Here is a 17,120-nt window from a genome sequence, read left to right as displayed (position 1 = left end):
TTATGTTTTGGCTTTTGTTTTGTGGTTATTGTTTGTTTTGGTTTTTTTTTACCTATTCCTTTGTGGAAGAAATAGATGGTTTAATATTGCAGTGTATAAATAGATCTGAGGACATAACTGGAAGCTATAGCTTTGATATCAGATTGCAGTCAATAAAGCTGAAGTCTGTAGTCTCTAAAGGGAAATGTCTAACAGATAATTGTTAAATAGGAAATCTCAGGAAAATAACCAACTGTTTAATTATTTCTGAGCCAATGAAATGATGACAGCTGTCAAGGAAATTAAAAAGAAAAGAAATATCTGCTTTGAGGCATTATCAGAGTGAAGGAGAAAAGAAAAATATTTATATACTGAATTTTTTATAAGTCACCAAAGATTTTTATAGATTTTAGTTAATTTTTATGATTAACATTTAATTTTTATGGCATGCAGCATTGCATAAGCCTCTAAAATTTTACAAAGATCAATGCTAATAGACGGAAATGGTAACATTGCATGATATATATCCATATAAAATGCCATATTAAGAAAAAGACTGCACTGAGAAGTCATCAGATATCAGGAAAGTTAGAGGTGCTCAAACAGTTGCTTCTGATTGTAGCTCATTCTTTGATGTTGTGTGTTATAATGTTTATAGACACTGCCACTTTTTTTCTTAGATAATACATTTCATCTACTTAAGGACATTAGTCACACGTGCAGTTGCTAAGATGCTGGTTAGATTTTTATGGTTAAAACCAGGTAAACTTTTGTTGTTGAGGCAGTAATCAGTAGTTGTGCAGTGGCAGAATAATAGGACAAAACCTTTCAAAGATTCTAGTACTTTTACTACAGGGTATATTTATTAATTTATGATGCAATATTCATTAATTAGCTTATGAGTTACAGCTCATAGAAAGGGGTCTGTTAAGAAAGCGAAATACGTTAACTACTTTTTTAGGTTTTGGCTCAGTTATGCTCTCTAATTGAGAAATGTTACCATGGGGAAAAGTTAAAAAGTTCAAAGTTATAAAACTTTAAATTTCCTTCTTAACTTGTTTAAATTACTTTAAAATTAGTCCTCATTTCTGGGGTTTATATGTGTCTAAGTTACATTACAACATATCTGTACTTTTTGCATCAAATTGCTAATGACTTCTTCTTGTTTGGAATCAGAGTGGATTAGTGTTTAGACTTAAACTAAAAATACCTTTTCTCATATTCAAAGTATTAATTTGGGGGACAGGAATCTTTATTACCCTCCAAGCTGGAATTAATTCTTCTGCAAATTCCAGTAAAATTGCACAGTGTGTTTTTAAAGTAAATGGTTACCAATATTTGACCTTTCAATCCCAAACTGATACCCATCTTTGATCAGCTATATTCTAAAACTCCAAGCTATACCAAAGCAGACTTCTTTATCTCTTTAGGTTATCGCTGCAGACAGATATAGTGCATCAGAGCTTGTAAAAGCAGCCCTCTTAGCAGCCTTCAGAGCAGTCACATAGAGGTGAGGCATGAATTCCTCCTTCTCTTGAGAGAAGAACAAAACAGAAAAAAATGTGCTGGATGATGAATGCGTGCTCTTTGAAAGAAATGAAGGGTAATCTTGAGGGGAGTTCTAGAAGAAATTAAGAGACAGTCCCCAATAATAAAAATTGAATCTAGTGCAAAGCCCATCTGAACACTGATGTTTCATACAGGGTTTTGAAAGCATAGGCTCCAGAATATCTAGCTGACATTTTTGAAGTTTGCTGGACAGGATGAAAATCACTTTCAGCATTACAGGGAATGATAGCCATTTGCAGTATTAGCTTGAAGTTCTTCAGGCAACAATGTTTTTCAGATCCAATACATAGGGCTGTAAGTGAATCAGTCCTTGAAAAGCCAAGATAGGGAATATGTCGCTTATCGATCAGCCCCAGATGTTCAAAAGCAAACTAAATGCACTAAGTCTTTGTTAACAAAAGAAGATAAGGCATACAAACATAAAGCCATTATCTGCCTTTAGAAATGAATCTCTATCTCAGTAGCAATGCTGCATTCTCTTGCAGCTTCATTCATATGTCAGTGGCTTGGTTTGGTTGCTCTATTAGTAGTGAATAAATATTTCACATATCAGTTTCTGCCCACATGAGTTTATTGTCTTGGTAATTACCTGCACAATTATTCAAATAAAAATAAATAACTTAGCCACATTAGGATCGCCTATTAGTCTGTCTGAAACAGAAGTGACCTTGAACACAAGCTGAATTTTTATGCAAGGAGAGTGTGTGCTGTTTGGATTTCAACAGAGCTACACAAACAGCACAGAAAATTCAGTGTCAGGAATCCATGAAAAAAGTGTGTGAGACTTCAGTGGAAAAATTAATAAAACATTTTGTTGGAGAAAACATACGGTAAAGAAGCAGTGTGACTGAGTCACTTGCGACTTCAATAGTTTCTTTACACCTCACATTCATACACAGATCTCACCATTAGTATTTGAATACTAAATATCAGATCAAGCTTTCAAAGAAGGGAAGGTCTTCCCCTGCCCCAGTTTTTGTCCACATTTCAAGTGCAAAGCAGTGAAAATATTTCTAATGTATTTCACTTGTACATTTATTCACACTGTCTCCAGAATTTCACACATCTTCACGATGTACTTTCCACATTTAACCCCTGCAGCTGGCATAAATTTTGATTTAATGCTTATTATTGTGAAGATTGAGCAGTATTCAGCCATCATTCAGAAAGACTAATTGAAATTCCTGTTTTCACACACTGGAAGCACTCTGTATATTCCCAGATTTCTCCTCCAAGTCAGGGAAAGAACGAAAGAATAACAAATACCAAGAAGCGGAATACCAGAGAGCATATCTGCTTTCAGACAACTTAGATGTAAAAAACCAATAAAATCAAAAAAACCCCAAGTTATAAAGAAGGTATGCACAAGAATCACAGTTTACAATTGATTTACCAGAAAAAAAGAGTATACGGTCCCACTCATGGGATCTGTCAAAGACTTAGCAAAATTTTCTTCAGAGACTCTGTGGCAAAGATTGCTAATCTAGCATATTTGCAGATTTGAATATCCTATATTTCTATGTTCTGTCTTTATAAAAAACTTTCATTGATACAAAGACTAATTTATCATTTAGTAAAGACTATATTCGTACAAGTATATTACTCATTCAATTTTGAAAATAACTTCTCATTATAAATTTTATCCAAGAATCATCTCTAAATATGCAACTGAAGATTAAATCCACTAGCTTGTAACTTCAATTTTTGAATTATAGGCTTACTTATTGTACTAGCTCTGGCTGGGATGCAGTTAATTTTCTTTGCAGTAGCGATTACAGTGCTGTGGTTTAGATGGGCAACCAAAACAATGTTGGTAACACAGGGATGTTTTAGCCATTGCTGAACAGTGCTTACACAGAGCCAAGGCCTTCTCTTTCTCACTCTGTGTCTCCCAGCAAGTAGGCTAGGGGTGGGCAAGAGGCTGGGAAGGAACACAGCAAAAACTGTTGACCTGAATACACTAAAGGGATATTCTGTACCAGAGTCATATTCAGGAATAAAAGGGCAAGGGGGGATGTTTTCCAAAATTGCCATTTCTCAGTGACTGGCTGGGCATTAGTCTCTTGCTGGTGAGTGATTGGTTTTGCACCATTTGCTTTTTCCTTTTTTTCCTTTCACTTATTCAATGGTCTTTATTTCAATCCACGAGTTTGTTTTTGCCTTTCCAGTTCTCTCCCTGATCACACCAGATGTGGGAAGTGAGAACGAAGTTTTGCGGTGCTTTGCTACCTACTGGAGTTATCCTAGAAAACCTATGCAGGCCATCCACTTCTAAAATAGGTGGGTACTGTTTATAAAATATAACAACCAAATAACCTCTTCTTTTTTCTTTTTTCTTTTTTTTTTAATTAGATGGTGTTAGACTGTCAGCTGCTTAATGGGAGGACAGGTAAATTATTAAATATACCTCTTGCTGAAGTTCTTCCCATCGAGTATTGAACTTCTCAAGTTTCTCATTGATCAGTTCATCCAAAATTCCACCATCAGTTAAAGTCTGGGCCAATTCTCGAATCTGATTGCGGTTATCTTCTGGATGTCTCATTGAACGTTCCAAAGACTGAAACAAGATCAAAAAAGTTTGTTTTCCTTTCCATAAATAAAGGTCTAGAAAACAATTACAATTCCCCTTACAAATGTAAGAAACTTCACATCATACACAATAAAAGTAGAAAGAAATGATAAAAAAAATCAATGCCCCATCCCTTGACAGCCAATGTTCTGTATTAATTACCAAACCCAAAGAATTTTTGCAAAGCAATAAATCGGGTCCTTGATTTTAAAAATGTGGGCTATGCCCACTGAGTTCAGTGGGAGTAATTCTGTACTTAAAGTTAAAAAAGTTTGCTTGAGTTTCTGATGGATGAAGTTCCGCAGCAAAAATGTATTATCAAAGTAAGATTTTGCATTTTGATCCACCAAGGACAGATTTCTAAAAATTTGAAAGAACCCAAGAATAAAAATTAAGTAATAATAAACACACTGTCAATGCTAGGATGAAAGATAGCTCTCTTTGAAGTCTTCAACATCTTTTTGACTGGCTTAAGCAAGGTCATGGTTTTTAAAAAAACATGTATTTTATTGTCACCAAAAATTATGTATGACATCAGGCCTAACACATTTATCTACTCTATCATTTAGGTGGACTTGATTTCAAAACCTCATTTGTTGAATCAAATGAAAATATTCGGCATCTTCCTCACATGTAATATTGACTCCTAGTTTGTTTTGATTTTAATGTGATTCACAATTTATCAGCACATGAGATTTTATATTATTAAAGTCTGCACTTACATCTAGAGACTCAGAAATCTCCTCTGCACCTCCCTGGATATTTTCAGTTGCCTTGAGTTTCAGTTCAATCTCATTCAACCATTTATTTTCAGCATCCAAATATGACAATAATTCACGCCAACATGACCATACCTCCTGATGGAGAAAAAAAATCTTTATTGAGATTGAAAACTTCACAACTAACTTCCTCTTATTAAAACATTGAAAACACAGCATGCTTCACCCCCAAAACACTATGGTTGATATCCGATCGTTACGGTACCATATAATTGATTTTATTTTCATAGAATCACAGACAGGTTTGAATTGGAAAGGATCTCAAAAATCATCTAGTTCCAATTCTCCTGCCACAGGCAGGGACACACTCCAACTAGACCAGCTTGCCCAAAACCCCATGCATCCTGGCCTTGGACACTGACAGGAAGGGGGCAGCCACAGCTTCTCTGGGCAGCCTGTGCCAGGGCCTCACCACCCTCACAGGGAAGAATTTCTTCCTTTTATCAAATATAAATCCAAGCCCCTTCAGGTTATGGCCATTACGCCTTGTTTTACCACTACATGGCCTTGTAAAAAGTGTGTATATTTTATCTGTTTGTATGTTCCAAACAAATATAATACACGATTAAAACAATTGGATTAAACAGTAAAACCAGATAAGATAACATGAATAAATATCGCCTCAGCAAGACACAACTTGAATCTTACATCATGAATCATCCACTTTACCTTCCCTTCTGTAATATTTCCTTGTAATATATAAACAAACTATCAGAGATAGTTCAAAGATTCATGTTAGACATTCATGTCTTTATTACAAGATGTAGTTACATCGCTTATATATCCTGTATATTAATTACTTACAGCATAGATTCATAATATGTCTGAAAACGCAGCTTTCAAGAATTCTGACAGAAATCTCTATGGAAATTAATCCTAAACCACATTTGTGGCAATTTATAGACCACTTATATGCTAGAGTACTAAACATAGTGTTGTAAAATGAAATTATGTTCTTATTCCAGAATTAAATGACTGTGCAATATTTTATTTTTACAGTGCCTGAAGACACTTAAATAAGCAGATAAAAATGGCACTTTATAGACAAGCAAAACATTTAAACTCTCTATAAACAATCCTTTAATTGCTCATGTTTTGTTAGAAGTCAAAATAATTTTATTGAGTTGCATTAGGCTGTTTGTAGATCAAATTTCTCAGAGTGTGATTCATGTCACATAATTTGGTGATATCAAATGTGTCTGTTCTAGGTGGTGCTTACAGAGGGACATTTCCACACAACATAGTCAATGATGAGGGGAAATACAGATTGCCAGCTAAGACAACACACCTAAATTTCCACAGTGAACTTTAGAGGAGATAAATTTTGTCCTGTATGAAATTAGCTATTGCAAATTACTTCACAACAAAAAAAAAACATACTTAATTCACTTTGATCATTGTGTAATATGCAAATAGCCCTACAACAAGTATCTGTAATGGAGTTGGCCAAAATGTCAGTGTCAACTCAAATGCATGAGATATATTCAGTTTGCCAGCAGATCAAATGCTGTTCCCACGATGAGATAACACCACCTGTCCAGCTTCAGGGCCATTTAATCAAAATCCTTAGACATGGAAAAAAGGAAGCCTAGAGGAGCTGGTGAAGACAATATCATAGGGCTGCTACAGAAACCAGATGGCAGGCTTAATCTCAAGAGGTTTAAGAATTCTGAGCTGCCATTGCTATCTCACACCTAAGAGCCATGTCTGAGGCTTCCCTTTTAATTTAACTCTGCAGCATGCATGAATCACAACAAGGTTTCGGTATATGGCTCATACCCCGTGATATTTGGAATATGGCTCAGAAAGCAAGGACAGCCTTGGGCTACTCATGATCCCATATGATAATACATCTTTGCTCTCTACCTTACGTCTGCAGTTAGAAGAACTATAAATACAATGACTGACAACATATACAACCTCCAAAGTTTTGCACTTTCCATTCAGTCTGCTGCAGAGTCGTTGGTAGCTGGTGATTAGAACATCAAGTTCCTTTTTCAAAGCCTCATGAGCTGCAGGTGGAGCTTTTGCTATAAAATTATTCACAGAATCAGTAATAAGCTTCACTTTCACTTCTTTCTGCATGGCTTCCTCCTTTGCTCTCTGGAAAACAAACAAACAAAAAAAGTTACAGTTCTAATTTAAGAAAGAAACTGATTTCTAATAACTTTTTAGAATTCTCTGTGACAGAATTCTGTGAGAACAAAAAAGAAAAACAACCATCCCACCTCTCCTTGCCACTGTTATTAACTTGCATTTAAAGACAAATCGAGAAAATAATGTATCTGCAGTGTGTATTTTACACTTTTATCAAAGCATTAATGTTTATTTCATTCTGCTGCTTTACAGAAGTAGAAAAATCTGTCATTATTCACCACCAGTGAAAATGAACCTAATATGAAGAGACGACAAAATGAAAAGGGAGTCCTTTGGGTTTGCATGGCAAGGTATCAGTAGGAGGGGGGCTGGAGGTGTGGCTGCTGTGAGAAAGCTTCCCCCATGTCTGATAGAGCCAATACCAGCCAAGACAGACCTGCTGCTGGCCAAGGTAAAGCCCATGAGCCATGGTGGTAGCACCTCTGGGAAAAAAAAGACTGTGAGGAGTCCTCTCCCTGAAGAGGAAGGAGCATCAGGGACATGTGATGAACTGACCACAACCTTCATTCACCATCCTTCTGTGCTGCTCAAAGGGAGGACATAGAGAATTTGGGAGTAAAACTGAACCTGGGAAAAGCAAGGGGTGGGGGAAGATGTTTTAAGAACATTTCATTTCTCCTTACTCTACTCTGTTTTGCTGTGTAATAAATTAATTTTTTTCTAAGTTGAGTCTGTTTTGTCCATGAAGGTAGTCAGTGAACAATCTCTCCCTGTCCTTATCTCAACCCTAAAGCCTTTCATTATTATTTTCTCTCCGCTGTCCAGCTGAGGAGGGCAGTGTTAGAGTGGTTTGGTGGGTACCTGACCTCTCCCAAAAAGCATTTTCTGTGTTAGGACCTTAGACAGAGAGGTTTAACAGAGGACAGATGCAGGAAAGATTGGTGGGACACAGACCTATAATTAACAAATCATATCTAACTGATCTGGAACCACCAACCTGCCACCTTTTCCCCATTTTAGCCTTTGTAACCACAAAAACTGATCAATCCAATTCCCAACTTTTTTCCTCCACCTTTTGCGACTCTCCATCTTGTTCTGCTGTCACATTAGTAAGGTATAAGGTTGTCATACCTATAGCATTGTCTCCTGTGACAGCTTACAATGGGATGATGTCTATGACTCTTTTCAGTAGTGATATGACTCCAGAGTGACAATAGACATAGTGTCATCAGTGTGTATTGGTCTTCACAGGAATTCAAATTGAGAACTTCCTGGTCTGAAGACAATAAAATGAAATCCTGCTCCCAGATTTCTTTCTCTCTGGGTTTGAGGAAGTCCAGGAACCAGAATAATTTGGATCAGGCTGTCACTGACACAGAAAGCTTACTAAGCTGCTCTTGGCTTTACTCTTTCCTAGTCATGGGTTGCAGGATGAACAAAGAGTTCTGCTCCAGATTTTGCCTGTTGTGTGACAGCAGAAGTGACTGCAAGGCTTCTGTGAAATTGATCATGGGGAGCAGGTGAAGGGCTGCATGACAAAAGAATCTGGTTGTTTGCATAGGTCAAAGTGTCACAGGTTGACAATTCCTGTACTTCAGCTGGAAGTACAGAATATTTACTGCGTAACCCATGGCGGGGGAAGGTGTGTGTGTGTGCGCGTTCTAAAACTACATAATTAACATATTTTATTATACGGTGCAATATATATATTTGAGTTTTGTTATTTAATTACTAAAAAAGAACTGTATCTCTAGAGCAGATGCTTGCTTTTGACACATTTGTCTCCTTTACAGTGAATCAAACTTGTTCCATATATTTTAATATATTCTGTGTATTCTGACTAGCATCAAGTAATTTCTGTCAGTAAATGAAGAGATCATCAGTTGCATGGTCAGATAATTTCAAGCACTAGCAAAACCCTACGGGCAATGAAGAGTTTGTGAAGAAAGTGTTGGATGGATTGTTAAGGACATACAGTCTGACTTCCTGAATAGCACAGGGCAAACAATTTACCTATCAAGTAAAAATCAAGCCCACATCCAGTGGCTGAGCAACAGCCAATTTGAGCATGTAGCACAAATTATTTTCTTGTCCAAACGCTACACTCGTCCTACAGGAAAGTAAGATTATTGGAGACAAAAATACGCTGTTCCTATATTGCTATACTACAGAAATTAAATAATAAATCATGCATACTTACTATATATTAACATGTACCCTGAATTACTAAATTATTTTTTCCCCTTTCTCTCTAATATAAAAAGAAGACATAAATCTGATTTTACTCTATCAATTAACTGCTGCTAACACCTGATTCTTAGGAATTATTCCTTAATGAAAATGATGAAGCTGCATCAAAATCAAGTATCCAATAAAGCAAAGGCGGGGGGGAGAGGGAAGCAATGCGGTATTGTGAAAGACTAAATATCTTCCAGTATATCCCAAATCAAAATTACTTGAAGTTGCTTACTTTCTTAAATTTAATAGATCTCAAAAAGCACCTTTCTAAAAGAAAGAATAGACATTCTTTACGATGAAAAACTCAAAACCAGCTCAAGAAATTAATTCATCCTTTACCTTCAATTCCTCCACAGCTTTCTGTAATTCATCAGGTGTTTTATACTCAAAATCTCTTTCCAGATATTCTTCCTCAGCTTGTGTTATCCATTCATGCATCTCTGACAAATCTTTTCTGAGACTCACTGTCTTATCCAAACCACCTTTTAATGCTGCCTTCTTAGCATAGGCCTTTAAGAAAGAAAACATTTCATAGTACTTGAAGGAATGCTATTGTACAAACTTGACAGTATTTCAACCTGAAAAGAATCACATGAAATCCTACACTAATAACATTGCTGTAATCAGGCAGATGTTAGCACGTAAGTAGATAGTCATTAATAATAGGTAATTGAAAAAGCAATCCACGTGTGCATACATCCTTTTTTTAGTGAGTGATTGCTGTGCAGAATGACTTTTCAGCGATCCTATAACAAGACTCTACACCATATGTTGGCATCATCAGAAAATAAATATGAAAAAGCCCATCAGCCAGATACTATCTTCTAAGAAGGTGAAGTAGCTATTGAATGTCTCAGAAAGGTGTATATCATAAAGAGAGGTAGGTAAAAAATTAATTTCCTTCTGGAAGAAACTACTTTTTTAAGGGAAGAAAAATACTTGTTAGATCTTGTGCTAATCACTATATGGGGTCATGTAACTTATACAGCTCCTGTACAGAACTAGAACTAGATGGTCTTTAAGGTGTCTTCCAACCCAAATCATTCCATGATTATATAATTTTATGAATTTTGCATCAACTAATCAGAATTGTCCATAACCGATTGAGCCATTGGCTGAGCCATCTTTCAATAGCATAAAGAAATTTGCAACAAAAGCATCTAGTTCCACTAGTGCCACTTTTCAAAGATGTGTGTGCAGAGCTGATGACTCAGATGTCCTGTACTTGGATGATACTTCAGTAAATGTTATTTTCAGTATCATCAGGAGGAATTGCATCTTAGTGTTTCAGGGTTTTTGAGTGTTACTGGTTTCATTACCCATCATTGAGGACTGGTTGTTAAATATAAATGTTGTTCTACACAAATACCATTTTACAGAACAAAACAGCATAACGATAAAGAGGTGATGCTCAACAAGTATAAAAGCAGAACTGTATGTGGCCCTGAAAAATTGCCTCTTCCTCAGTCACAGTACCAGAAGAAAGGCTAATCTCTCATCAGCTGGAAAGAGTATCTGCCAATTGTTAGCTCTCACAGTCCTATTAACAGCAAGTATATAAACTAAAGTTGACTTTTTCAAATCCTTTCAAGAAATTCCCACAGATCAAACAGATTTTTAAATTTACTACTGTTATTGAAGAAGTTCTGTTAGAAATGCCCACTGAGAGGCAATTTGTGCAGTGTATTTTAGGGAAATATTACAGGGAGATTTTCAGGTAAGTCAGACTTCTAAAAAGATGACAACTTATAAGGCATTAGTGGAAATTTCCAAGAGAGAAACACAAAGCTACCTGACTTATCATTACTAAAATAAGCAATTAAAAACTCCACATTAGACAAAAGAGCAAGACTACATGGCTGGATCAATAAGATGTCTTACAGATTTCAAAGATCAACTATTTTAACAACTATGCTTATCAGAAAAATACATGGAGGCTATTTTCTGCATGTAAGCTGAAGAACAGTAATTTAAGAGGACATTTGACCATCTTGAAAGGGAATGGTTTTACTGTTAAGCAAATATATGTTGAAAAAAGTGGACAATAGAGTGAGCTAGTAGAAAAAAATAAAAATAATACATGAAAGATGCCTCCTTTGAACTGTAAAGAACGATAAAGCAAGTACTATCGATAAAATAGGACTTTTTAGCTTCCTTAGCTATAAAAATGTTTATTAAGGATGTCTTTAATGAAAATAAAAGAACTGCTCTTTCCTGTTATGCCCCATTCTCTCAAATTTGTTTGACCACTGGAGACTGTAACTTACACACACACATATCTGCACATACACCTAATTCCAAGTTACTGATATCCAGTGTCTGAACTATTCAATGCTTTACACTCTTATTACATCTAGAGTAATGACACACAAGTACAATGACCAAAATAAAACCTAACATAATAAATAAAGAACTTGGTCTGGGTTGGTGGGGTTTTTTTTTTAGCAAATGCCTATATGCCACTTTCAGAAAGCTAGTTTTGCAGGACCCTGAAATGACACTGTTATTAAGAGCTAAGATATTAATACATAGATTTGTTATAAAAATAGAAGGATATTGTATTATAAATACTTGACATGCATTTCTACATGCTAAGTAAAATTTCCAAAACAGAGGGTTAATAAACGTGAACCAAGTATATATAAATTTAGTTTTATGTCTTTTGGATAAGCGTAGAAGGAAGCATAAGCATTCTGCCAATGAGAAATCTGATTATTAATTTAAAATGAACCAGTCACCGTGGGAGACTTGATACCTGTTGGCAAATGTGTTCCCATTGAACATTGAGCTCCTTCAGTTCCGCCTCTATTCTGGAAGCAAATTCTGGCTCTGCTTCAGTCTTCATTTTCTTCCCAACCTCATTAACGCTATTCAAACTGGGCTGGATTGTCTGGATATCATTTACTAAAGCCTAAAGGAATAGGAGAAGATTAGGCAAGCAGCATTAACAGAAATTTTCAAATATACTATTCCTATTAAACTGTGTCTACTTGAGATTCCAACATGTCTTTGGTCCAGATCTCCAGGCAAATAAGCAGTATTTACAGACTTTGTTATGAGAATAAATAAAAAAGGAATGAGCAGCTGTATTGTGGCAAGCTATTCTACATCAGATAAAATTCATTTACAAAATATATAAAGTTTTAGAAGTTATGTATAGACTAAATATATACACAGACGTATTGTGTTATGTTACATATACCTATTACAATGCCTAGGTCTTTTATTCATATTTGCTGAAGAGCATCACATCATAATGGTGGAAAATTATTTGTAAATCCATCTTATTAATTATGTCAGCATCACCCTTGGGTTGGTAATCTGCCTGATAACTTCTTTAAAGTTATCTGAATGGTGATATTCTCTGGTTATACCTAGCTATTACAATTACATTTGTAGTTAAATATTATTTAAGCCCTGAGATAGTTCTAAATCAACACCTTCAATCTTATTTTCTAAGGCCTCAGTGCTGCAGATGTTACCTGCACTTCCTGCACAACAGAGAAGGCTGGAAGTGTAAACACATAGATGAAGATTTTAGTAGTTTTATTGTATATTTGACAGTAATAGCTAATATTTGTGCAAACTCTTCATAATTTCAGGTGACGGATTCTAAAGGATCTAGATGTAACTTACTACTCGGTAGAAATAAGAGTTGTTCTCTATAATTTGTAATAAATTCTACTTAAATAACGAGTAAGAGAGAAAGTCTAAGCAGCTCATAGTTCTGTTGTAAGATCAATATGTTTCAGAATATTTACACACCCTGCCAGAGCACTTACAGAACTTACAAATTCCACCGAACATACAGATAGGAACTATCATGGCTTACAAGATTCACTGCACTCACACACTCTGCTGGGACAGGCAGAGGAATTTGTAAACCCTGTGATGGAAGTATCAATACTTCATGATGCTTTAAAACTCTGCTGAGACAAAATCCCGGAGCTTGTAAATCGAGTGAAAAAAAATTTATGTAACTCAATACATGCAAGTTCTTTCGGTACAGCCAGAAAATCATGTAAATCATGTGTGAATAATACAGAAAAAGATCTGGCACAGATTATGGGGCTTATAACAAATACTCATGCAGTGTTTGTAAACTCAACAAAATAAATTGTTATGGCTTCTAACTTATTATTTGCTGCAAGTACCCCCTCTGATGTTTTGCTCCTTCTATAAATACAGTCACTGTATGCCTCTTCTCTGTGTTCAGGTTTCCTTTTCTTTAACAGAATTCTCCTTGAAACTCAGAAATGCAGGTGGTCCAAATGCACTGCAGACAACCCCCTTACAACAGGAATTTATTTTGAGGAACAGTAATAATTTATGTAACTTCTGGATAAACTGGGCTCATAGAGAAGAGCCGAATAATTGTCAAGCAGGCAGGTAATACTCACTGTACATTGCTCGAGTTGCTTCTCCAGTGCTTCTGAATCACCAAGGGCAGGCCACTCTTCCTTCAGAAAAACATCCACTTCAGCCATCCACTTCTTCAGTGTTTTGATATCATTCTGTTTATTAAAAAGACATTTTACTGCATTGCACAGAACCTGACTGACAATGGTGTAACTTATCCTGGCACTATGACTAAAACTCAAAGCAATGTAATTTCAGTATTATTGAACTGTCTGAAAAATAGCAACACAGCAAACAAGCACAACCAATTTTATCTGGGACTGTCATTGACTCTTAAGCCTGTATTTTGAATATTTTTGCCCAAGTTTAAAGCGTCACCAAGCAGGCAACTTTCTGGCTTTCAAGTTTCTGCCTTCCAGATATCATTTGTGTTCAGATGTTTCACATGTTTTCATTGGTTCCTTGTAGGGCTTCAAACTATGTGTACTTGGCAATAAATTCAGGCTCACATATCAAATCCTCCTGTGCTTCAGTTTAAATTTCAGGCTCCTTTAAGAAGCTGCATGGTTTATTGCCTATTTCTCTATGAGAAAAAAAACTCCCTTACTGCTCAGAACAAGAAAAGAATTTGTAACTGAAACAGTAATTGAAACATTCACTTCAGAAACTAAAATCTTACGATAAGTCATTTCAGAGACTGGTTCTCAGTTACTGTTGCTAGTGCTAGAAGATTTGTAGTCAATAACTTGCTTCCCATAATCTTTAATTAAGCCTTGCAATTAATAAAAAAAGCTAAAGTTCAAATACTTGAAATAAGGAACTCTACCAGTCCAAGGAAACATTACTGTCTTATAAGGTAGAAATAAGATTAGAAGAATGTCAGTTAAGATTACCCTAAATTGTGAGTTTAGGCAAACAATTAGATGGACATGTTAAAATAAAAATTCTAAATGGTAAAACATTTAAAGGCAAATTATAACGCATTTGTTCATCAAAATGTTTTCAGCAACAGTGAAGTACATACCAATATTAAAAGTAAAGTTGAATTGAAACACAAAATGAGGACTTTACATTAGAATACAGTCTGTGCCCTAAAATGTGTTTAAAAGCACCTTAACAACTGTAACAAGATACATAACCAAGGGGGACATTTTGACATGTGCTTGATATATTGAATAACAAGAGGCTACCATGGAAAATAAATCTAATTAATAAAAATAATCATACCAAAATTATCAGTTACCCAAACACTGCCAAAGTATCTATTGTGTATTCCATTATCAGTGAGAAAAAATATTTCAGAATCCTGCTGATCAAACATCAATACCTTTACATGAATATTTTAAGTATAGTTCATTAATACTTCAAAATATAGTTCTGGTGGGGTTTACTTAAAATGTAACTAGCTACCAATGAAGATCGTATGTAGAACTTCCATTTTGAATCTGACCGTAAACTGAATTTATTTATCAACACTGATTTCTTTGTATCCCTTGCTAATGAATTCCATAAACTGCAGCAGCTAAAGCAATCACTTGGAAGTCACTTGAGGAGTTGAAAAGACAATTACTTATATGTCATCTGTGTACTACAGTGACTTTCTCTTTTGAAGAGCAGCAGGGGAACCTTTAAAACTCTATCCAGATTTTTTTATTTTTGGGGGGTAAGGCATTTTTTTTTTCCAAGCATAGCATATTGTTCTGCCTTGAGCAATTGCAAACACTTCATTGTACTATTGATAAAAACATTTCCTAGGTTTCCTGTTCATATTGGGTTTATATGGTAGGGTTTTGATAGCAGGGGTGGCCTCTGTGAGGAGAGGTGAACTGCTGCCCTGTGCTGCCAGTTCAGCTGCCTCCAGTGGACTCACCACAGGACACAGCTGATCTCATGATCAGCTAGTGATGTTTCCATGGTGATATAGTTAAGAAAGGGCAAAACTGCCAAGGAGGTAGAAGAGGAAAACTAAGAAACAGCCTGACAGACACTGAAATGAGTGAAGAAGGAGGAAGAGGAGGTGGTGGTCCAGCCTGCATAGATTCCCCTGCAGCCCATGGAGAAGACCACAGTGGCACAGGTTTTCTCCCTGCAGCCCATGGGAGTCCATGGAAGCCTGTGGAGAACCCTACACTGTAGCAGTTTGGGTCTGAAGGATTCTACAAGCCCATGCAGATGCACAAACAAGCAGATCTTTCGTGAAGGGATGCAGCCTGTGGGAAGACCCACATGTTTGAGGAGGACGGAGTAGCAGAGAGGAGCAGCTATGGACTAGCTGAAGCTCCCATTCCTCACACACTGTGCCCATGGGAGAAGAGGAGACAAGACTAAAGCAACACAGTCCAGACTTGGAAGAAGGGGGAGGAGGAGAGGTGTGTTCAATTTTTTTTTCTTTGCTTCTCACTACCTAAATCTATACTAAACTATATCAATTTTCCCCAAGTTGTGTTTGTTCTGCCCCTGATGGTAACTGGTAAGCGACATCCTTGTTTTTATCTCAGTCTGGGAGCTTTTTCATCCTATTTTCTCCCCTTGTCCTGCTGATGACAAGGAGTGACAGAGCAGGTGGGAGGGCATCTGGCTGCTGGCCAAGGCTATTCCAGCATACCATCAAACTTCATCTCATGGCCAGATTCAAACAATTTAGAACAATGTGGTGCTTCAATAACTAAACTAGAAATGGTATAAAATGTTTCCTTCTTTTTTGGTCCATTTTGCTTATCTAAAAAACAATGAAGAGTAACAAAATAACGAGCACTTACTTTCTTCTCTAAAACTTTTTTTTTTATCCTCTATGAACCAGAAGAGTAAGAATACTATAACAGAAAATTTATTCCAGAACACACAACTCTATTGAATCAAGCTAAAACTAACAATTACAGTTCACATGCTATTGTATTATAATTCATAACATGGACCTAATAATGTATCGTGTTCTACTACTAGCAAACCAAAGGCAAGGACAGAAATACTTCTTGGAAAAAAATATAGGGACAACACTGAGAAGAAAGACACTGTGAGAACACAGCCTTGAACATGGCTGCAGGACCTCAAATTTGAGTTTTCTATGTGAAGTCACCCATGAATATGCAAGTGTTCATTTGCATGGATGCAAGGAGAGAAAATCGTATTAAAAATACTTTCTCGAATTTTCTGAGTGCTTGATCTGAATTTGTCTGAATTCTGTCCTTTCAAATTATATAGAAATAGAACAGGAATATATTAAAAATTCACTTAAATCTTATAGCATCTAAGTCATACACTTCCCCTGTAATGCTGACACACGTGATATCTATAAATAGTATAAATAGGAGATCCTCAGAATGAGAGAAACAATGTAATTTGCCAACACTGTCATCTAAATACCTGAAATTCACACCATTGTGTAAATGACATACACCTCTGCTTTCTGGCAACTGTTGCCATGTTACAAATATGATATTGCCACATTACAAATGCATTTAATTATGCAAGTGAATCCATAAAAGTCCATATGATTACAGCTACTTTATCTACACGAAAAACTCCATAGA

The 17,120-nt window shown here is 36.1% G+C and overlaps 1 protein-coding gene across 4 annotated transcripts in view; it reads right to left on the bottom strand.

Annotated features, from left to right (window-relative positions):
• The window catches only part of DMD (dystrophin), a gene marked incomplete at its 5' end in the record, with an annotated part of 1,290,802 nt that overhangs the window by 706,606 nt on the left and 567,076 nt on the right, over positions 1 to 17,120 (bottom strand). For all 4 annotated transcript variants that reach the window (XM_084279200.1, XM_084279202.1, XM_084279199.1 and 1 more), the window contains 6 exons: positions 3,956 to 4,105; positions 4,840 to 4,974; positions 6,817 to 6,999; positions 9,571 to 9,741; positions 11,987 to 12,142; positions 13,632 to 13,745. In XM_084279200.1, the coding sequence (XP_084135326.1) occupies positions 3,956 to 4,105; positions 4,840 to 4,974; positions 6,817 to 6,999; positions 9,571 to 9,741; positions 11,987 to 12,142; positions 13,632 to 13,745 (909 nt within the window). The remainder of the gene's footprint in view (positions 1 to 3,955; positions 4,106 to 4,839; positions 4,975 to 6,816; positions 7,000 to 9,570; positions 9,742 to 11,986; positions 12,143 to 13,631; positions 13,746 to 17,120) is intronic.

This window comes from Gallinula chloropus (genome assembly GCF_964237585.1).
Source record: "Gallinula chloropus genome assembly, chromosome: 1".
In the NCBI taxonomy this organism is placed as follows: domain Eukaryota; kingdom Metazoa; phylum Chordata; class Aves; order Gruiformes; family Rallidae; genus Gallinula; species Gallinula chloropus.
Note: the sequence above shows the minus strand (reverse complement) of the source record. Positions and strands in the feature narration are given on the sequence as shown.